Genomic DNA, 23626 nt, shown 5'->3' on the forward strand with positions numbered 1-23626 from the left:
CCTGCTGGTCTTCTCTAAGCACGCACCCTGTGTGCCCCACCGGCAGCAACTGATCTGCCCAGGAGAAGAGGACACTCCCAGGATTGGGTCCCTCCACTCTGTCTGTGAGGAGGGGCCTCTGGGTTCGCGTCCCCTCCACTCCTCTGCTCGCCTCGTTTGTCTTCGCAACAGATTTTTTTTTAAAGTTTATTTATTTATTTTGAGAGAGCGAGGGAGAGTGAGGGAGAGCACAAGCAGGGAAGGGGCAGAGAGAGAGGATCCCAAGCAGGCTCTGTGCTGTCAGTGCCGAGCCCGACACGGGGCTCGAACTCCTGAATCCTGAGATCATGACCCGCGCTGAAATCAAGTGTCTGATGCTGAACTGACTGAGCCACCCAGGCGCCCCCTACGACAGCTCTGACGCATGGGAGAAAGACCAGCTGCCTTCATTTCCACCTGCAGAAGGTGCGGGCCACACCTCTCTCCCTGTAACCAGCCCCCTCCGGCCTCACCACCCTCATCACCTTGCTCCAGTTCGGCGGCCCTGCCGAGCACTGTCGGGATTCTGAAAGCATCCCCCGCGTGTCTTCTTAGGGGAAGCTTTTACTCGAGCCTGTCTCACATACCTGTTTTCAAGATAACTACCCGGGCGTTGCCTTTTTACTCCTACGTTCCTTGGCTGTCTGCCCCAGTAGCCTGGAGGGTAGGTAGGAGCTTTGTTTTCCCAACACTTAAAATACCGTCTGGCTCAAGAGTTGATCGGTAAGTCAAAGTTTAGCATAAAGCAACATTAGCACACGGTATGTTTACACGGCAGGACACTTCATGGACCCTCATCCCCGCTCTCCTTCACAAAGCAACAGGCTCAGGACTTGTTAGGGCTGGTGTAACGTTAGGGGGTGAAGGTCGGCTTCCGGAGGAGAGACTTCTGTCTGTTCACCACTTACCAGTCTCTGGGGCAGTGCCTGGCCAGCAGCATGCGTTCAATAAACATCTGATTCTGTTTCTCAGTCCAGGGATTGCAGAATAGGAGCCGCCCCTCTCTGCCTTATGCTTCCCTCTTATCACCTGGCGGAACCCGACATCCCGTTTCCCCCGAGAAAGCCCCCTGAGGAGGTGCAACCTGGTGTCCTTCAGCCCCAGCTTGACTAACCAGCAATGCCAGCCCCTCTGTAGTGGCGTGACAGAGCCGTCCTCTGTGCCCATGCAAGCGCCTTCTGTCTTCAACCGCGTGCCCTCGCACGCGTGCCTGTGTCCCTGTGCTGCTGGAGCCATGGTAGATGTCACCCTTCCCAGATAAGCACCCGAAGGCTCCCTACAGGCCACCAGCCCCAGACACCCTGAAGTCCCTTCCTGGCCTCCAGATTCTATGGACAGGGGACCTGTGACGCTCCGGTCCCACCTCGAACCGGAGCCCCTCAGAGCTTTGTCCTCCACTGCAAACGCCTCGTTTTGCCCTTGTTGATACGGTTTTGCATGTGATCTCCTGGCTGCTCTATGTGAGTCTGTTTTGTCTTCCTGCCTAGATAATAAACTCAAGGCCAGGGACTCGCCGACCGAGTAACAGAGGCAAAGGCAGGCTTTTTGGGCTTTTGCCTCATCTGATTCTTATTAAAGCCCTCCCACTTCCAGGCGGTCATCCTTCATCCTTGTCAACAAGAAGTTTATCAGCAGGGTTGACTCACACACGGGAGGTGCAATCTCAATTCTGGGCAGGGAAAGAGGAAGCGCTGTCAAAAAAAACCTCTATAGATTATTTCCAGAGAGTTTTTGTATTTGGTTTTTTTGGGGAACTCCCAGACATGTGGGCCCAGGAAACCATTAGGAAGATGTCGAAAATGGGGAGGGACAGGGGCGTGATGGCGGAGTAAGGCTTGCAGACGGGGAGAGGTGCTGTTGGATTCGGGACTCGGCAATCACCGGGGATGGCGCTCCCAGGGATTTGCAGAAAGCCCTCAGCACGCTCCCAGGTCAGCTGAAGCCACCGCCCCCCGACTTGGCTGCTCTTTTCTCAGGATCTGCCCACCCCGCTCTCTCGCACCACCTGCCTCCCCAGGCCCTGGCGTCAGTCCACACCGAAGGAGACCAATACTTTATTCACATACTAGAAATAAGCCGGTACAAAATACACTTTTGAAAAATCCACTTGGTGCTAAAACTCCCTCCGTCCCTCCCCGCCCCGCCCCCCAGCCCGCACATCTGTGTTCCTGTCCCAGGGGACGGCCCCTGGGCCACACTCAGCTTCTCTGGGCCTCCTGCAAGAGCTGGAGCAGGGGGTCGTCGGCCCGGAGGGCAAAGGTGAGGGTGCGCCGCTGGTAGTGCTCCGGGTCACACTCCAGGTTCTCGATCACCTCTGCTAACAGGTGAGCCCGCTCCACCGCCGAGCCAGGGGCCTCGAAGCCCAGGGCGGTGAAGTGCACATGCAGGTGGTAGTAGGAAGGCAGGTAGTGCAGGTACACTCGGAGGCGGTCCCCCTTCACCCCGTAGCGCTGCAGGATGGCTTCCTGAGAAAGGGTAGCGGCGGGAAGGGTTACCGTGCTGCCCACGGGCCAGCGCCAGAACCCTCCTCTAGGCCCAATCCCCGACTAGCCTCCGGACGTCTGATAAAACCCTGCAAACAGCTCCCTGCCCACGGTTTGCTACGGGTCTCTGGGTTCCATTCCAGGGAGTCAACAAAAGCAGGTGACAGCCGCAAGGGGGAGGCTCCTTCTCCCAAATGAAGGGAACGGTGGCCTCCATTAGGGTTCCACACTCCAACCTGCACACAACATTCAGGCTGCTCAGACAGTCGCTACTGGGAATCTAGGAAGTCCCAGTGCCAAGAGACAGGCCCCAGATGCCCAAGACTATGGGCACCATCCTCCCCCCAGGTGACCAATGCGTGCTTAAGTCACCGGGTAAGTGGGAGGGAGGCTTGTACCCCCTCTTAGCATGGAAGAGTGCACAGCCGGGAACAAGGGTGACAGGGACGGGGCTGAGCCGAGGCCTGGTGGAAGAGAGAGGGTGGGGGAGGGTGCATGGGAAGGGCTGCCCCTAGAAGATCCGGGGAAGGTCTCGCTGGACTCCTGGAGGAAGTGGGGAACGTGGACGTTGGCCCTGGCTCCCTCTGACCACCCTCCACCTTGCTCAGGGGTTAGGGTTTTTTCTACCGAACTCCCTTTCAGGAGCCTCCTAGGTTTGGCATTGACAGGAGACTCTGATTTCCATTCTGGGTGAATCCCTGAGGAGGTCAGAGGTGAAGAGAAAAAGACTAGGGCCTCAGTGGGCTCAGAATACACGCCACAATTACATCCTGGACTTGGAACTCCGCCTGGGGATCTCTGCAGCAGTGTGAGGTCAAGGCCGGGGCACCCAAAGGCCTTCCGGGGATACATATGGCTGGCCTGTCTGGGCGAGGCTGCCTGAGCTGCAGGGCAAGTCCAAGTGTAGGCCCCGCATTTCCCGGAGAGAAAGACACCACTCTCTGACATCCGCAGGCGTTTCAGCAGAGAAGCAAATGACTCCAAAAAGAGACAGGTGGCCAGAGAGACAGTGATGTGGGCAGGCAGGAGGAAGAAGGCCGGGCAGCTGGGGTCTAGAGGTCAGCAGAGAGCGGACCCACGAGAGCCCCTCCCCCAGGCCTGCGGCAAAGCCTCTGAGCAGCAAGGTGGCGAGCTTCTCTCCTGGCCGGGCACCCTGGTGACTGCTGGGCCCTGGCACGGGGGCTGCATCTTTGATCGTTTCCGAAACATCTCTGAATGTTTCTGAGAACGACCTCACAGAATGTGATTTAGCAGCATTCCATCCAGATACTGAGGCCCAGAGAGGTGAGGTGAAGAGTCCTGCCCAGAGTCTCTCCGGTGGTTAGGATCAAAATGTCAGAATCAAGACCACAACTCAGGATTCTAGACTCACTTCTCCCACCTTCCTTTGCCTCTTTACTTTCATTTATTTTTTTGAAAGGGGGAGGGCGCAAGTCAGTGAGGGGCAGAGAGAAAGAGAGAGAGAATGGGGCTTGAGCTCACCCAATGTAGGACTCGAACTCATGAACCATGAGATCATGACCTGAGCTGAAGTCAGATGCTTAACCGACTGAGCCACCCAGGCGCCCCAGGGCTCCCTTTACTTTCATGTGATTCAACAAATATCCCAGTATAAAGCACCCCAGAATGCCAGGTGCTACAAAATTCAGTCTCTGGCCATAGGGACCCATCTCCCCAAGAAACATGTCTGGTGCAATGTGGCTGTCATGAGCAGACACAGGTGATCCTGGGATGGGAGGGGAACCTTGGCGGAGGAAAGGTGGCTGAAAGTAGAGCTGAAGGATAGGGCAGGACCAGGAGACAAGGGCCTTGTGAGTCCATCTAAAGGACCTTCGTGAGGTCCTGGGACTGGCATCCAGAGACAGGCCCCTTTCACAGATGGACTTCTCAGAAGGGTGAGGAAAGTGGCCACGAACACCCTGGAATTGGAATATGACTCCTCTGGGCTTCAGTACGGATGCGGCCAAGGCAACTCACCTGCCCCTCCCGGAGGATGTTCCTGAGCAGCGGCAGGTGCTCTGGAGTAAGGTCCCGCAGTGATCTGATGCCCCGGCGATGGCAGATGGCAATCAGGTACAGGTCATCTAGCTGCGCAGAGATCGGCACGGGTAAACCAGGCTCAGCAGGGGACAGAGCCAGGGGAGGCTGCCAGTCCTGGAATTCTGCAGGGAAGCCAGGAAGTACCCACCCCCAGGCCTGCTGTACCACGAGCCACAGGCGATCCCGGGGAGCCCACGGGAGGACCAATCCCTGGGCAGTGGGGGCCTCCACATGCCTGGGATGAGTGGGACAGACTAAGGATAGAACTTCTGTTTATTCTTCCTGCTAAAGAGTACCATATAGGAATATTTATATACTCACAGAGCTGACGAGGGGGTGGGAGGAGAAGGTTCAAAGAAGTGCCAAGGACAACTTTCCCTCCAAGACTTTAAAATCTAATAGCATATAGGTGAGTAACTACTACAAGACACAAAGTGATAAAAGTACAGGAGGAAGAAGGAAAGACTATCTAGCTAGGGTGATCCAGACATGCTTCCTGGAAGAGGAGGTAGGGGACCCAGGTCCTAAAGAAGGGGTAGCATTTAGAGGAAGAGCATTCAGGTTAGAAGGAACAGTGACAGCAAAGGCTCAGAGACAAGAAAGTATACAGCATGTGAGGGGCAGAGTAAGTAATTCGATTTGTCTGGAGTCCAGTGTAGGGGAAGGATGTAGAAGGATTTGAAAGGTGGAAAGGGGCCCCGGGGCCAGCTCAGCAATGAGCAACCACCAGAGCGCTTAACCTTTTCCTCTCTTCCCCTAACGCACAGGGCTCATAGGCCAACCCTTCCGGCTGTCCTTCCTGAAAACAGCGCCTGGCCGAAAACCTGGAGATCACAACAGTGTAAAGAACCAAAGTCAACAAGATCTTGTGCCAGAGAGCAAATAAACTCTTCTTCTGCCCAGAAAACCTTCCCGCCCTCCCCGCTCACCCACACTGGCCCTGGCCGACTATCACATCCATGTGCGAGGCAGGCCCCAGACACCAGGGCTCCAAGGAGCAAGACGCAGGAGGAAGCCGGCAGCACTCAGCCAGGCAGTGTGAGCTGCTAGATCCCTCAAGGACATAATCTGGGGACCATGAGTCACCAACCAAATCCCCAAGGGCCCCAGTTTGAAAACTGAGAAGACGGTTTTCCATATGGTGCCTGGTGTCCAACTGTGCCCCTTCAGGCCAACAGAGTCTCTTCCTACCACATTCTTCTCTGCACGAGTTCCAACAATCCGGGCTCTCTGCCTCAGGCCGGCTACAGACCAGCCCCGTGGGAACCGCCCAGCAGATGGCTGAGCTGTGCCTACCTAGGCTTCAGTTTTGCCCATCGGTCTCTCCCAGCCTCTCCCTTCTCATGGCCTGTGCCCAGCACATTTGCTCTGTCCCTCGTGAGGAGCCCAAGAGAAGCAGGAAACAGAACTGCTTGAACTCGGGGTGTACATGTGCCTGTCAGTGTCTCCAGCCGTTCTTATATGTCACTGTCACAGGCTCTCAAATAACAGTGGCATTTGTTTTAGATGATGTCTGCTGACAAATCACAAACGTGGCATTAAATCACACCTCTTTGCTCCACTGGCAGGGAAAGAAACCCATTCTGTGATAGGCAGACGTGAGCCTACATTTTCTGCAGGCAGCCCAAGGGCCCCCGGCCCAGAGAAATGGCATGAAGAAAGCCAGACAAGGAGCTGTCAAGGGTCTCAGGCTGGTATCCCTCAAGCTGGCCCATCGGTCACTTCGGGCAGGCAGTCACCACTGATCTCTTTTTACAAGGCAGGACAGCAGAGTCAAAGGAACAGCTTCCTGGCAAGGGGCACGGTGGAGAATGGCCGGAGGGCCATCTTTCCACCTCTGGAGCGACCCAGAGGAAGAGTTTCTTGGTCTGAGCCCTTTAGACCAAAGAACCTACATTATATGAGCGGAAAGTGCATGTTGTGTCCATAGAAACACACCCTATATACTTATATACACAACATGCAGAGACGATACCTGGAAGGAGAGACAAAGACATAATCTCTTTTGAGAAACAGCCCCTTCTGGGGAACGGAAGTGGAAGAATGTGGGGTGAGGGAACTTGCTTTCACCGCACTATTTATTCTATTCTGCACTTTTACCTCGTGCATGTATTAACTAGACCTTAAAAAAAAAAAAAGCAAATAAAAGAGAATATACAGGTGATCGCTTAAAAGAACTGAGGAAGGGATATTATAAACTCCAGGGAGGCAAGATTCTCTAACAGACATTAGGCATTTGATAAATCTATGTGGAATGGATAGATGGGTGGATGATGGACATATGGACAAAGTCTCTTTAATCCTGGGCCAGCAGCTGGGAGGCGAGGAGATTCCTGGGTGGCTAGGAAGGCTCCTTAGGGAAAATACGGCGGGTTCCTCTCTCCTCAACCCTCCTCTAGTACAAGGACAAAGAAGTCCAGGCCCGGTCTGTCTCGCCTGCTGGCCACGCTGCCAAATTCTAAGGGAGCAGTCAATTTCAGTGTTCTGTCACAAGGCAAGGATTTGAGACAACGAAATATGGCACCACTAAGAGACAAGTGCTAATTAAGGAAAGGTTAAGAACAATTGCACCTGTATGACCATTAAGGGAAACGTGACATTTAAGCTGGCCTATTCACAACCCCCAAGGGCAAGTCGCCCCAGCCCTGTGGCTGGGAGCCCAGTGCAGCTCCTGAAGACTTTTCTGTCTTAAAGGGAACGGAGAGACAGGGAGAGACAGGGCAGTTCCACCGACAGGCCCAGCAGGATGCCTGCCAGCACAAGGTCAAAAGGACAATGGATTTTCATTCTCAGGGCCCTGGGCTCAAGTGTGTTCAAGGGCTTCTTGAATGGAGATGCAGGAGTCAATCTTTTGCTGTCCCAGCCTGGCCCTCAGACCACCACCTCCTACAAGTCACAAGCTCCTTAGTCTTCAAAGATCTCGTGAGGCAGAAGTTCCTTCCACCTCACATCCCATCTCCCGTGACCCAGTCTGTGACCCGGGGCCTCCAGGCACGGGGCTGCCCAAGGGGACAGACAGGGGGTTTGCAGAGCTGCACTCCCGCTCTGTGGCCTTGTCCCCGCTCCCCAGATGACTCCAGGGCCAGAGCTGGCTTCTTCCCTCAAGGCCTGAGGCGGAGATAAGCTGAAGGGCAGGGGGTAGGGGCGTGGACACAGGAACCCCTGCAGCCTCTCTCCGCCACAACACCCGCTAGTGGACAATTATCTCCTTCCGTCTCACTTGCCTCAAACAAATCGTCACTCAGTGCTACAACTTCCAAAAATCCCTTCAGATTCTCTACCACCCCTCAGGCCAAGCTCAGTAACTCCCAGGAGCTGCTCTTAAGAGGCAGCTGGCACTCACTTGCCCGTGTACCTCTGAGCTCAAGTCCTGTCCCTTTACCCCAACCGCAGGCCCTCAGCGCCCTTTTTTGGGTAGTGAAGGAGTGGCATTGTAGATCTAGAAATCACCAAACCAAAACCAAGTAAACTGCGGGTGAGCCCAGTTTAGGACCCAAAGGCAGGCCATGACTGGGAAAGCAGGAGGGAAGGTGTGCGTGGGGAGGTGACTGACCGGACTCTAGAACGCCACCTGTGTGAGGAGCCCAGGAACCAGAAGGGTCCACCGGAGAGCAGCGCGGCAAACCCACGCTCGGGTGACTCAAAGATCTAAACCAGAAGAGAGAGTTTACCTCCTCTCCACTTCCTACCCAGCAATCCCGCGTCTGGCTTCCTTGGCCTCACCGTGGCCCCTGGCCCGCCACAAGCTGAGCCCGGCCCAGGTCCACGTTCCAGTCCGTGACGTGAACAGCCCTTCCTGCAACACGGTTCTCTGCCTGCTGCTGATGCCAGGGGTATCCAGTCTACCCAAAGAGGTGGTGCCCGTTGCAGCTTTGGTGGTGGGCTGGGGTGGCAGTGAGGAAGGGAGGCGAAAAAGAGAGAGACGGAGGCTACGGAGAACCGGACAGAGAGGGTGAGTGAGGTCAGCTCACCCTGGAAACCTGCTCCTTAGGACAGTGGAAGCGAGGGACACGGAGAGCAGGAAACAGCTGAGAGGCCCGAGTGGAAGCCTGGGCCACTGGAAGACCCCTCTTGGTCTCGGGCGGTGGAGGGGACCCTTTGCGTTGGTTGCCATGGCTCCTTCCTATCAGTGCTTCAGGTCTTAGGCCTGCCTGGATCTGCTGGTATGCAGGGGCATGGAAAGAATGTAAACAGTCCTCTTTAGGGCTCCAGGTGCTCCTGGAAGGGAGGGAGGCAGCTGAGCCACTTGGCTGGTTAAAGAATGGCCGTATGCTTATGGGCGCAAACATCATGCCATTCTTTCCCCCCTGCGTGGGAGGACAGCCAGAGAGAACTTCAAGTGGACACGTTAAGGTGTGAATGTTTGCGCACAGCTCAGGTTTCTGTTGTTGGTTAATTAAAATCGGCTTAGAGAGAGGAACCAAGGTGAGAAAGAAGGGCAGGACTAAGGAGGCCCAACAACCTAGAGCAAGTACTGGGAGACCAGAGAGCCCCAGCAAGAAAGCTTTTACCTGCTGTTGGTTCCACTTGAGATCGGGGATGAGGACAAAGCCATCAGAGGGATCTGGGTTCTCAAAAACAATCCGGTCAGCTTCAGCCTTCTTATCGAGAATGTTGTACACCCACTGGAAGGAGGGGGAGAGGGGGGGGTTCACATAGCTACTCACAACCTCTGGGGAAACACCACAGACCAGGCTAGCTAAGCTCTCCGGCCTCTCCAGGAAGGACAGCCAAGCCATATAGGGTCACTGAGCTCAGGGGGTCTACACTCAGGCTGCCTTGTCCCTGCCAATCTGCTCTTGGGGGTCCAGAAGAGACTTCCCCTCTCCCACCACAGCCATCCCCTCAGGGGCCACTGCAGATCGGATGGGGCCGTTTCTTTGGGTCCTTCCTGCGTTTAGGCCATGTACATGCTCTGCCGTGGCCTCGCCGACCTGTGTGCATCCATACCCGCTCCTGCCCGCGGGACTCGTGAACAGTGGTCTCCGTGGGCCCCTTCCCACTTTCTTCAGGGCCACAGGCAAAGACAGGGTGGGACTTCCTTCCCTCTGCGGAGGGAGCCAGCTGCGCACCAGGGCAGGAAAGGCTCAGGGCCTAGACATGGATGTGTATGGGTTTCCCGCCCTGCTGGGTGGGACTCTCATTTGTGGTGGGATTGGCGCCTCTGCCCACCTGCAGCCACAGCGGCTTCCGCTGACACGGCCCTTGTGTGACAACACAGAATAGGCACAGATGGGAGACAGCAATTACACGGACCTTTCCTGTCAAGCCAGGGCCTCCAGCCCCTCTCAGACCCTTTTACCGGCTGCTGGCAGTCTTCAGAGGACCCTTCCTTGAGTACTGTGTGGATCCCGAGGATGTCGTTTTACCTTTAGGGTCCTGGTGGCCTCTGTGAAGAAGCCAGCCTGCAGGGGGGTTAAGAGAAGAAAGCCCCTGTTCTCACGGGGCTCACAGAGACCTCCTCTCTTCACTTCCCCAGAGCTCTGAGTCAACTCCCAGCTTGAAATCCGAGACAGAAGGCTGCTGCAGAGCCAGACAGAGGGCAGCGGCTGGGCCTGCGCCTGGGAAGGGCCTTCCGGCTCACCGAGGGGGCGGATCGAGAGGCCCGGGCACGGACACGGCCAGGCCGGCGGAGGGCTCCTCTGCCCGCTCCCGGGAGTTCTGGCACAAGCGTGTCCGCGAAGGCCGGGGGGCCGTGGGAGCTGATCTGCTGAGTCCACATCCTCGCTCTCGGCCGGCGCGGCCAAGGTCAAACGCGACCGTCTGAGACGGAGAGAGCAGAGGGTACCTGCCTGGGAGTATCTGGGGTTCCCAGACCCCTGGTAAGGCCAACAGGTCGGTCACCATGTGGCCTGCCCACTACAAAAGAGGGGCCTTCCCGCCACTTCCTGGGAGTGGACTGGAGCACAGCCAGCAGTGGCTGCCCCACGCAGCCCCGGGGTCTCCCACGGACGCATTTCCTCTCCTGCTGGAAGTCTTGCTGGGAACGTGCTGCGGCAGAAAAAAAAGCCAGCCAGAACGTGACCCAAAGCGACCCAACGGTAAAGGTGAGGGAGGTGAAAGATGACGCTCTGTGGAGAGCCCTGGGGCGGCCTCCCTGGGGCCTGGGCTGTCTCTTGCCCCCAGATAAGCAGCCCCCTCAGACCGGAAAGTTGTGTAGTCGTAGACAGAGAACAAACTGGTCCTGGTGTCCTCTCCCGCCTCCTCGCTAACTAGCTGACACCTTGGGCAAAGTGGTGTACTCTCCGAGCCTCAGTTTCCCCCTTTGAGAGGGGGCTGGAGTCTCCCCCTCTGAGACGATACCTGCACGGCACAGAGTGGCAAGGAGTATAAAGTGACTGACAGCACCTGGCACAGAGGAGGCCCCATAAAGGCAGAGGAAAGTGCTCAGGAAGCTCCAGCAAGGGGGGGCGTCGAGCCGCAGCCTCGTGGCAATGACAACAGGTGCTCTGCCAGAGGCCGCTGCACCGAGAGCAGAGGCCTGGCAGTGGTGAGCAGCCCTCCCACGTGCGGGCCCTGTTCTCAGGGCCTCCCAGGGACTACCGTGCGCAGCAACCCGGTCAAGCTGGTGTCGCTGTCGTCCTCACGTTGTAAGGAAAAAGCAAGCATGAGGAAGTCCAACCAATTCCAACCGAGTCTGGCCCCACAGCTCCGGCTTCAGGTCACGGGAGCAGGCCTCTGGGAGAGCAGGGGCGGGGGGTGTGAATCCACGTGAAGTCCCAGGCCAGCAGCCCAGCTGAGAAAAGGAGGGGGCCAGGGAACAGAATTCACACAAATCATAGTGGGGGGGGGGGGGTGGGGAGGGGAGGGGCAGGGCCTGTAACGGGGAGCGAGCCCATCAGGATGCAAGCCCGGGGGACTCAGCCACCCCCGGCTTCTGGCAGGCACCTGGCATAGCTTCCTTGTGGCAGGTGACACCGGCAAGTCTCCCGTGGGATACCTCACTCCCTGTTCACTCTCCTCCTGCTTTTCTGCTCGCCCCCCTGCTAGCCGCTCTCCTCCGGCCACCCCTCACCTGTCCACACCTCCGCTGTATCGGCACTGCCCTCCCCTGATCTCCCCTGTCCTCGGAATGGGACCTGCGTGTGCACAACGGCAGCTACCGTCCTGGTGCCCAGTCTGTGCTGGAACCAACAGTGGGGACGTGATCTGTGGTGCCCCTCTCAACCCCCACTGGGACCCCAGTTGCATTTTCCAGGCGAACAAATGGGCTCAGAATGGCAGGACACTCACACTGCTCGGAGATGGCAGAATGGGAATCCAAACCCTGGACGGACACTGACCTCAACCTGACAACTCACAGACCAACACTTTTAGCCTGATGGTCTCTAATGCTCGGGATCCAGATGTCAGATGGCAGTACTTTTCTCTTTTCTCTTTTCCTTTCTTTCTTTCCTTTCATTCACTTGCTAATGTTTATTTATTTTTGAGGGGGGAGGGGGAGAGGGGCAGAGAGAGAGGGAGACACAGAATTCGAAGCAGGCTCCAGTCTCTGAGCTGAACCCACGAACTGTGAGATCATGACCTGAGGCGAAGTTGGATGCTTAACTGACTGAGTCACCCAGACGCCCCTGATGGCATTATATACTGAGGAGTTACAAGAACCTCAAATTTGAGGAGCCAAATAGGGTGGTCGGCTGACAGCATGGGCACCGGGGTGACACTGACGGGCTGTGAATCTCGTCTCCAAATTGCTGCTGAGTAGAGTCAATGAGGGAATGCACAGAGAAAGCTGAAACAGTCCCGGGAACCTGGGGAGTGCTCCCAAGTCCCAAACTCAACTCTGTCCAACATAAACCCTCTCCGCTGCCCACAACCCCTGTCCTGGTTAGTGACCCCGCTACCTATCCATGCTCCATCCAAGCTGGACCTGGAGCCACCCCCAGACTCTGCTTGCCTCTCGAATCCGCCAGCTTCGAGCCCTACTTCTCAAATCACTGCCGAAGCCTTCCCCACTGTCTCGGCCTCGGCCCGGGCCCACGCTGGTCTTTAGAGCCCTCCACACTCACCAAACTCGAGCAATTCTTTAAATCTCGTGGAACCCATATACTTAAACCTGTCTAGGGGGACCCTCATTGCCTGTGGCAACTGTTCTCAAATCTGATGATCATTAGAAACATATTTTTTAAAAATACAGATTTCCTGGGGTGCCCGGGTGGCTCAGTGGGTTGACTGTCCCACTCCTGACTTCGGCTCCAGTCATGATCCCATGGTTCGTGGGCTGGAGCCCCGTGTCGGGCTCTGCTCTGACAGCGTGGATGCTGCTTGAGATTCTCTCTCTCTCCCTCTCTCTCTGCCCCTCCCCTGTTTGTCAAAATGCTCTCTCTCTCTCTCTCTCTCAAAATAAATAAATAAACCTTAAAAAAAAATACAGATTTTCCATGGGACGCCTGGATGGCTTAGTCGGTTAAACATCGACTTCGGCTCAGGTCATGATCTCACGGTTTGTGAGTTGGAGCCCTGCATCACATCCGTGATGTCAACACGGAGCCCACTTCAGATCCTCTGTCCCCCTCTCTCTCTGCCCCTTCCCTGCTCATTCTCTCTCTGCAAAATAAAAGAAATAAATACAGATTTCCCAGCTCCACTCCCTGAACATCCTGATTCAGTACACATGGAGTAGGGCCCCATGCTCTGTATTTTAAAAAATCTCCCCAGGCAATCCTGATGATCGGCCAGGTTTGGGAGCTCCTGGTGTCCTGACAGGTGCACACGCCTGCTTCTGGCCCCTGCCCCTCTGCTCCTGGTTTGTCCTGCTGACCCTCCAGCTCTTGGGGCCTATCTTTGTTCTTCCCTCTGCCTGGAATGCCCTTCTCTGCCTTGTGCACCTGGCAAACTTCCATCTGTCCCTTAAGACCCAACTGGAGGATCCCTTCCTCTGTAAAGCCCCCCACTGTCCAGGCTGATCACCTCCCTTTGTGTCACCACTGAACCTTGGATACAAACCACCCGCGGGAGAGTGCTTATCCCATTGTACTGTGCCGGTCAGACTCCATGTCTGTCTTCCCCACAAGACTCTGGGGGCATTACAAGTGTTCACCCTGGTGACCCTCCAGAGCCTAGTACATGGCCTGGTACACAGTAGGTGCACAATTAATACAATGAGTGTTTCCAGTTGAGCTGAGTGCTTTGCAAACCTACTAGAAACGGTCAAGAAAGAATACACGAATACTTGTGTCAAACAGAACTTGGCCGAGTAGTAGGAGAATCTGGCTGTATTATTTTCCAAGAGGAAGTACGTGGCAGTGGATAAGACAGTACACATACAAGTCACAGCAACTTTAAGAGCATCCTCCTTTGGATCCCATATTTGTGCAACTGGTGCCACAGAACACATATTCCAGGAGATCCCTCTGGGACCCTGAATGGCAGCAGCCATCTAGCAAGATGCAGACATATCTCCTTTCCATGTAGAAGACAGAGCAAGTATAGGGACTCAAAAAAAAAAAAAAAATCACGCCAGCTTGAGCCAGAAAAACCTAGTGCAAATGTGGCACAGGGGGATGAGGACTCCCAGCCAGCGGGGTCTTCCCAAGTAGGAAAGCGGCCTGTCACTCCACACGGCCTCCCGCACACCTGCCAACCACCCTTTCCTTACTTCTCCCATGTATAACTGACTTGGGGGGGGCCCTTGGCCCCCACACCCAAGGGCCCCCTCCCTTCTTCTGGCCCGGGAGACATGGCAATGAGTGCCCTGTGTCTGACCACCCCCCAAAGCCACAACCTGGATCTTGGGCAGAGTGGGTGAGAAACGTTCAAAGAGAACAAGGGTGAATGATGAAGAGACAGAGATGGTGAGAGCCAGCAAGTGAGCAAGGAAACGCCTCATCCATCATATTTAAGGCTGAGCATTCACTTGGGGCCGACTGCAGGCGCAGGCTCTGGTTGGCACTGGGCCTCGGCCCATCAAGAACTCGGGATCTCTTAGCTAAATGGCCTTGCATCTGGTCTAGTGGCTGAAGACACCGCCAAACCTCACATTAGCCTTCGGGAGAGGAGGCCCTGTGCTAAACCACCAGGCACATCAGGACCCTGCTCTCTGGGGAACGAATGCAAGGGGAACGAGTGAATGAAGTTTTTAACTCTGGGACTCGACTCCCAGAGGCGGGTTGGCACAGGCAGAACCAGGAATAAAAAGTCTGGAATGGGGTGGGGTGGCTACCCTGGCGTCAGTCTTGACCCATTCACAGACCCAGGTGAGGGCACAGTCATTCTGAGACAGTATCAGCGCTGAGGAAGATACAAATTCTCCAAAGGCCTGGGCTGCTCTGAGAGTCCCACAGAGCCTCAGCGGCACGCCCGGGACCAGGGTCGAGCCTCTGGCCATCCTGGATAAAACAGCGGCCACCCCAGTCCAGCATTTCCCGTGCTACTCACCCTGGTTGCTTTTCCCCACAGCACACTCACCCTCTCCCGTCCTGTGCAGTTACTTACACATCTGTGCGTTCACTCCTGCACAAGGAGGGGGCAGGGGTTCCACAGTGCTGCCTGTGCTACCCCAAACCTGTGGAACTGTGCTGGCCCCTGCCAGATCCTCGAGACAGAGACTCCAGCCACAGGGAGCACTCTGTGTCCGCACCCCCTGGGGCCAGTCTGAGGCGTGGCAGCCAGTCACCTGGATGCTGAGGCTCTGGGACTCCAGGTGGGGCAAGGTGATGTTCTTGTAATCGGACCCCGTCTCTCGGACCAGGTGGAGGTCCTGGCGCAGGTACTTTTCTAGGTGCTTCTCTGTGGCAGGGTAAACCACGGTTGTCTTTACGTCTGTAATGACAAACACAGCCCGGGACTCCAAAGTTAGGTGCACGCTCTGCACAGTCCTGTCACACTCTGGTCCCCAGCACAGAGAGGTGACCCCCACCCCCATCTCTGATTCCCCAACGAAAGGAGCCGAAGGCTAAGAGGTTATAGTCACCCGGGACCCATGAGGCGCCTCACGCCAGTAAATTCATAAGTTGAATCACACTCAGCATCTGGGAGTCACAGGGTTTTCACTGATGATGGGTCGCTGGGCCCCTCACCACCCTTCCCCACTCTGTTTTCTAGGCACAAGAATGAAAGGTTTCTGACTCTTGTCACGTAGCAAATTTCTTGGTATGTGGCTTTCTAGACCCAAAGCTGAAGATCTGACTTAAAGCTAAGTAGCCTTCCCTCATGCAAAGCAGAGCAGCAGAGCACCATGGTTAAAGGCGTGGACTCCGGAGCTGGACTGAGTTCAAGTCCTGGCTCTGCCTGTTCCTTCCTCGGGACCCTGACCCTGGTCCAGTTATTTAACCTTCCCAAGCCCCTACTCCCCCATCTGTCAACGGAGGATAATAATAGCTCCTATGTCACAGAGTTGGGAGGATTAAACAAGTTAATACCTGTGAAGCACTTAGAACATTGTCTGACACAAAGCAAATACTATGTAAGTGCTGGCTATTTTTAATCAGCCTTTCTCAACCCTGGCATGGTCCATATTTTGGACAGATAATTCTTGTCATATGGGGACTGTCCTGTATGCTACAGGACGGTTACCAGAATGGCAGATTTCTACCAGGATGTTAGTAAAATCCTGTCTCCAGCTAGGACAGCCAAAAACATCTCCAGACATTGCCAAATGCCCCCTGGGGGATGAAATTGCCCCCAGTTGAGAACTGCTGTTTTCATCAGCAGGAAGTCTTATAGTTTTCCTAAACAGACACTAGGCTAGGGTTCTAGTCCAACACCACCTGGCTTTGGTTAAATCCTTTTCCCTACTTCTAATAACATCTGCTACAACTGTTATCATTTATACATAGTGCTTCCACATAGATCTTAAGGGCAGGAGAGGAAAATGGTGTTCTAAAATCAGGAGACATTTCTAATATGAACGACCCAATGTTAATATCCTCAATGGGGAAAAACTGAGAGCTTTCCCCCTAAGGTCAGGAACAAGGGATGTCCACTCTCGCCACTGTTATTCAACATAGTATTGGAAGTCTTAGCTTCTGTAGTCAGACAACACAAAGAAATAAAAGGCATCCAAATCAGCCAGGAGGAGGTCAAACTTTCACTCTTCGCAGATGACATGATAGTCTATGAGGAAAACCCAAAAGATTCCACCAAAAAACTGCTAGAACTGATTCATGAATTCGGCAAAGTTGCAGGATATAAAATCAACGCACAGAAATTGGTTGCATTCCTATACACCAACAATGAAGCAGCAGAAAGAGAAATCAAGGAATTGATCCCATTTACAGTTGCACCAAAAACCATAAAATACCTAGGAATAAATCTAAACAAAGAGGTGAAAAATCTATACACTGAAAACTACAGAAAACTTATGAAAGAAACTGAAGAAGACACAAAAAAATGGAAAAAGATTCCATGCTCCTGGATAGGAAGAACAAATATTGTTAAAATGTCGACACTACCCAAAGCAATCTACATATTCAATGCAATCCCTATCAAAATAACACCAGCATTCTTCACAGAGCTAGAACAAACAATCCTAAAATTTGTATGGAACCAGAAAAGACCCCAAGTAGCCAAAGCAATCTTGAAAAACAAAACCAAAGCAGGAGGCATCACAATCCCAGACTTCAAGCTATACTGCAAAGCTATAATCATCATGACAGTATGGTACCGGCACAAGAACAGACACTCAGATTAATGGAACAGAACAGAGAACCCAGAAATGGACCCACAAACATATGGCCAACTAATCTTTGACAAAGCAGGAAAGAATATCCGATGGAATCAAGACAGTCTCTTCAGCAAGCGGTGCTGGGAAAACTGGACAGTGACATGCAGAAGAATGAACCTGGACCACTTGCTTACACCAGTCACAAAAATAAACTCAAAATGGATGAAAGACCTCGATGTAAGACAGGAAGCCATCAAAATCCTCGAGGAGAAAGCAGGAAAAAAACCTCTTTGATCTTGGCCGCAGCAACTTCTTACTCAACGTGTCCCTGGAGGCAAGGGAAACCAAAGCAAAAATGAACTATTGGGACCTTATCAAAATAAAAACCTTCTGCACAGCAAAGGAAACAATCAGCAAAACTAAAAGGCAACCAACAGAATGGGAGAAGATATTTGCAAATGACATATCAGATAAAGGGTTAGTATCTAAAATCTATAAAAAAAAAAACCTATCAAACTCAACACCCAAAAAAAAACAATCCAGTGAAGAAATGGGCAAAAGACATGAATAGACACTTCTCCAAGGAAGACATCCAGATGGCCAACCGACACAGGAAAAAATGCTCAACATCACTCATCATCAGAGAAATACAAATCAAAACCACAATGAGATACCACCTTACACCTGTCAGAATGGCTAACATTCACAACTCAGGCAACAACAGACGTTGGCGAGGATGTGGAGAAAGAGAATCTCTTTTGCATTGTTGGTGGGAATACAACCTGGTGCAGCCACTCTGGAAAACAGTATGGAGGTTCCTCAAAAAACTAAAAACAGAACTACCTTACGACCCAGCAACTGCACTACTAGGCATTTATCCACGGGATACAGGTGTGCTGGTTTGAAGGGACACATGCATCCCCATGTTTATAGCAGCACTATCAACAATAGCCAAGTATGGAAAGAGCCCAAATGTCCATCGACAGATGAATGGATAAAGAAGATGTGGTGTATATATATATACATATATATGTACATATGTGTATATATGTGTGTGTGTACATATATGTGTACATATGTATATATATACATATATGTATATACGTATATACATATATGTATATATATGTATATGTATACATATGTATATGTATATACGTATATACATACATATGTATATATATGTATATGTACACATATGTATATGTATATACGTATATGTATACATATACATATATTCATATATACATGTGTACATATACACATACATATACATGTATACATATATACATATACATATACATATATACATATACATATATATATATGTATATGTACACAATGGAGTATTACTCGACAATCAAAAAGAATGAAATCTTGCCATTTGCAACTACGTGGATGGAACTGGAGGGTGTGATGCTAAGTGAAATTAGTCAGAGAAAGAAAAATCATATGACTCCACTCATGAGGACTTTAAGAGACAAAACAGATGAACATAAGGGAAGGGAAACAAAAATAATATAAAAACAGGGAGGGGGACAAAACAGAAGAGACTCATAAATATGGAGAACAAACTGAGGGTTACTGGAGGGGTTGTGGGAGGGGGGATGGGCTAAATGGGTAAGGGGCACTAAGGAATCTTCTCCTGAAATCATCGTTGTACTATATGCTAACTAATTTGGATGTAAATTTAAAAAAATAAAATTAAAAAAAAAAACAAAATCAGGATGTTTCTCAACAGACCCATGTCCTGCCCAACTCTCTTACTCTCGATTCAGAGTGCTCGCCCAGGGTAACCTGAAGGAAGCCCAGCAGGCACACTTTAAAACTCCAGAAATTCCCGCACGCACCTACACTTTCGTACGTGGTCTGAGGACGTAGGCAATTTGAATCCCTGTTTCACAGGAGTCAGGACTTCTGCCTCGAGATGTGACAGAGGCAACGCCAAATGTGAGGTTTCCTTACCCTAAAAGCTGGTGCTCTTCAAACACCTACCTGCTGGCCGCATATTATTCCAACAGTCCAGTGGGGACAGACCGAGGTGCTAACCCAGCACACAAGTTCCAGTGAGCATCAAACACCAGTCCTTCAGCTCTGGGAGGCACAGCAGCTCAGCGCAAAGACACAGGCTCTGGACCTGAGTTGACACCACACTCCCCCCACCCGCTTACAGACAGTCCGACCTTGGGTGTGTTATTTAACCTCTCGGGGCCCCAGTTTCCTCATCTGTTAAAGACTGGTCACAAAATCTGCCCTTAGAGTTGCTGTCAACATTAAACGAAACATGTCATCTGGACCAGTGGGGGGCACCACGTCCCCTCCACTTCCTGGGAATCTCTGGATCTGACCCTGAAATGGAGGCACAAAGGCCTCCTCACAACCCTCGAGGTGGCAGCAAAAGTACTTCCTCACTCCCAAAACCCTCTAATGGCTCTGGGAGAAAGGCCAGAGGTCAAGTACACCAGGTCCCAAGAGATAAGAAACTGCCAGAAATAGACCCAATGGCATTGCCTTGACCCTTGCAGTGTGCTCCAGGAAAATCCCTTATCCAAGAGTAGCTTTGCAGAGAACGGAGATTCTAGCACCAGTGGGCCTGGGTTCAAATACTGGCTCTGCACTTAGCTGTGTAACCGGGCGCGGGTGACCTACTGTATAGGGTGGTTATGAGAACTCAGTGAGCAGTAGGTGGGAAGCATTCAGCAGGTGCCCACCCCCACCCCCATGCCCCCTGCACAGAGAAGTTCTCTCACAGGCTAGCTCTCACTGTTGCTGTGTTTGCTGTTACTTTGGTAGCCTGGGCTGGGCAGCGGGGAGAAAAGCCATGAGCGGAGGAGCTCCCTCCGTATGGGGGATCCGGCCGGAGACAAAGGCCACACTCACGTTGGAGAACAGCCCGCCCTGCTGGCAATGACCACCGAGCCCGGGCTCACAGCCTGGGGCTCCCTGGCTGTTTCAGATCAGAAAGCCGCTGGGCCCAGGAGCACGCCCCTGTCTGCCAAGGCTTGTCAGAGACCGCCCCAGCCACCCAGGGTGCTGGGAAGCGGGCGCCTCCCCAGGCCAGCCCCCTCCCGCCTTCCCCTTCCTCCCGCCTTCCCCTTCTGCGGCAGGGAAAACAGAAAAAGGCATTTTCCAGCTCCTTACTTCCTGCCATCTTTCTTCCTTTTCTGAGAAACTCCTGCTTGGATGTGGATGCAGAAGCCCCACTGCTGGACCCTGGACCCCCTCAGAGCTAATCACTCTTGGGGGCCAGGCCTCTGTCAGGCCACCACCAGCAGCCCCGGGCAGGAGTGGGCTGGCTTCACGTGCTGTTGACAGGGGTGGGGGCTGTGCCCCTTCAAACCTGGACCGTTCCCCTGGGTTCCCAGCATTGTCTACACAGCCCTCAGCCACCCTGCTCTAGCCCTTTCTCCAACCTCATTCACCACCATCACCCCCTCGATGTCTCCGCCCCGGCCACACAGACCTCTTTACAGTTCCGCTAACTCACATCCCATCTCTAGGCCTCTGACCAGCTGCTCTCACCTAAGTCAAGGTTGGAGTTCTCCACCAGCCCTGCTGAAGGAGCTCCCCTTACCTCGTCCCTGTCTATCTCGCCGATGGCTTGCTTTTTCCTCACTCCTTACCACCTGACAGTACAGTACAGATTTATTGTCTGATTCTCCCATTAGAATGTAGCTTCCAGGAGGACAGGGGTTTTTGTCTACCTTTAAAAATTGTTTTAATCATTTTATCCCCAGCACCAGGAATAGCACTTGGCCTGCAGGAGGCACTCAACGAAGACTGAACAAGTGGATAAATGAATCTAGCCTTTTAGGCTTAAGCCCCAGGAAGGGCATTTTTGAGCCAAATGGATTAAAACTTCTCTGATAAAAATCAGTATGCTTCCCAATGCTAAGTTTTTTTATTGACAAGCAAAAGTAAACTTTGGTGTCTATCTAAATGCCAAATCAAGACGTTGACCTGCAAGTGAACTTCATGAGGATTTTGGTCAAGTGTCAATGCCCAATAAATGCTCAAACCACCAGGTGAAAATATGTTGGGGAACAGGATGTCCACACACAGTCTCAAAGTATCTTCCTGTAGATTACTTATTAATGACAAAGGGCCCAGGTGCTCAGAGTTAACATCACTCCTAACAGGACACACTGCCATCAGGAGCCTCCTGAGGGATGTGCCGTGGTATTCTGGCCAAAAATGCATGGTCCGAATCGGATCACGAGGAAAAATTAGCCCACCCTAATCCAGGGACATTCTACAAAACAAGTGGCTTGATAACTCTTCAAAAGGGTCAAAGAGAAAATAAAGGAAGGCAGAAAGGCTGTTCCGGATTAAAGGACACTAGAGACTGGACTGGATCCTGGATGGGGGAGAGGTGTCCTGCTGGGAAGATGGTATTGGAACAAGCGGTAAAATTTCATAATGGTGTCTACACTGCAAACTAGCTTGGTATATGTGGGAGATTTCCTAAAATTGACCACTTTACTCTGGTTCCTAGGAAACATACACTGAAGTGCTTAGCAAGGAAGGTTATAATGTCTGCAACTTACTTTTCAGTAATAACAAGAGTGAGCAAAATATCATATAGGTACATACGGAGAGAGAAAAGGCAAAAGTGGTAAGATGTTAGCAATAAGGCTTTTACAAGGGAGTTCTTTGCACTATTCTTACAACTTTTCTGTAGGGTTGATTTTTTTTTTTTTTTTCCAAAATAAAAAGTAAAAAAAAAAAAAAAAAGTGTCAATATCCTCTGGACCCTCAGCGCTAATTGCTAAAAGACATACCAGGCGCTGTTCTAAGCCCTATACGTGCATTAACTCATTCACTCCTCACAACCAGTGTGAGGTAGGTGTTATTAGGGTCCCCACTTGACACAGAAAGAAACGGGTGCCCTCGATCCCACAGCTCCATCTGGCTCGGGACTGGGCTTCAGCTGTGGCATCATGGTGCCAACCCCGTAGGTCAACACATGAGGCCTGAGCACCTTCCTGGTGCCCTCTGCCAACCTCCGCTTAGCAAACTGACTGCCCAGGGTAAGCATACCTGGCACGTCCCCACCCAGCGTTCCCCTGTGGCTAGAGAAACAACAAGGAGCCCCCCCCCCCCAATCCTGCCCTCCTACTGGTATTCTTAAAATAACAGCTTGGAACAATTTCGAACCCCCTCAAAACCCATCTCTCGATAATGTTCACAGTACAGCTGACCCCTGAACAACACAGGTTTGAACTGCATGGGTTCACTTAGCGATTTTTTCCCCCAATAAATACAATAGAGTATTGGAAATGTATTTTCTCTTCCTTATGGTTTTAACACCATTTTCTTTTCTCTAGCTTACTTCAGTGTGAGAACACAGTACAGAATACATACAACACACAAAATATGTGTTCATCAACTGCTTCTACCATCGCCAAAGCTTCCAGTCAACAGCAGGTTATTAACTTTGGGGACAGCTCAAAGTTGTATGTGGATTTTCAGCTGCATGAAGGGTTAAGTTTGGGGGGAGTAGTTCAGTTTTCAGGGAGTTTTAGCCGGGAGTTAATTTAGAGGGGAGTGGATTTTCAGCTGCACGGGGGACCGATACCCCTAACCCCCGCACCGTTCAAGGGACAATTGTACGTTCAGAGGACTTCCCTGATACTCCTTATGAAACCACTCCACCTATTGTGCTTTTTCAAACTTTGCTTTTATTTTTAATTCAAGGCATGCTGGCACATAGGTTAGTCACATGAAGCCAGAAGTTTCCTGCTTTTCCCCACACACCACTTTCAATTCTTCTTGACGTCTCTTTGCTTGTGTACTTCCACAGTTTTAATTACAGATATGTTTCTATCTTGTTCCCCCTTGACTTCTCACTTTTACTATTTCTTATTAACTTCCCATTACAGAGGTAAAGATTTAGCTTTTTTACCAGCTATCAAAAGCACGTGTGCATGTGGGGACCCTCCCTGCACACTCTTTTCTCTCTTACCCCCTAATCTCACAATACAACTATTGTACAATTTTGGAGAAGTCAGAATAAAATGTTAACACTACCATGATGATATAAATGCTTTCACTGCTGAATACTATGACTAGTTTTCCTTTTCAGCACAACTTTGGCTATGTGTAGTTAGTCATTACTCTTATCTGCTCACTTTTCTATTAACTTGTCACTAATTCATCCCTACATCCACTTCCGTTTATAGAAATCTCTTCTAAGTTTATTTGAGAGGGGTGGGGCGAGAGAGACTCCCAAGCAGGCTCTGAACCATCAGCGTGTAGAGCCTGACGTGGGGCTCCGTCTCACAAACTGTGAGATCTTGACCCGAGCCAAAATCAAGAGTCGGACACTTAACTGACTGAGCCACCCAGGTGCCCCTATATAAATCTCTTAATGTTCAAACCCAGAAGGACACAAGCAATGTGTCCTCCCGGAGCCTCTGACCCACTCCAGCAGGTGTCTGTGAGGAGCTATGCCCGGGAGCTCAATGCACCACCATCTGGC

General features: G+C 52.1%; 1 protein-coding gene across 2 annotated transcripts in view; it reads right to left on the minus strand.

Annotated features, from left to right (window-relative positions):
* Positions 1 to 2056: 2056 nt before the first annotated feature.
* DCPS (decapping enzyme, scavenger) overlaps positions 2057 to 23626 on the minus strand; it is a 45875-nt gene continuing 24305 nt past the window's right edge. Inside the window, exons 3-6 of one of the 2 annotated variants that reach the window (XM_019421357.2) lie at positions 15157 to 15302; positions 9053 to 9166; positions 4479 to 4589; positions 2057 to 2483 (exon numbers count right to left, since the gene is read on the minus strand). In XM_019421357.2, the coding sequence (XP_019276902.2) occupies positions 2217 to 2483; positions 4479 to 4589; positions 9053 to 9166; positions 15157 to 15302 (638 nt within the window). In that variant the 3' untranslated portion in view covers positions 2057 to 2216. The remainder of the gene's footprint in view (positions 2484 to 4478; positions 4590 to 9052; positions 9167 to 15156; positions 15303 to 23626) is intronic. The other variant, XM_019421358.2, reaches the window with a different exon arrangement.

The sequence above is a fragment of the Panthera pardus genome, unplaced genomic scaffold (genome assembly GCF_024362965.1).
Source record: "Panthera pardus isolate Hobbes unplaced genomic scaffold, ASM2436296v1 HiC_scaffold_12, whole genome shotgun sequence".
Taxonomy (NCBI): Eukaryota; Metazoa; Chordata; class Mammalia; order Carnivora; family Felidae; genus Panthera; species Panthera pardus.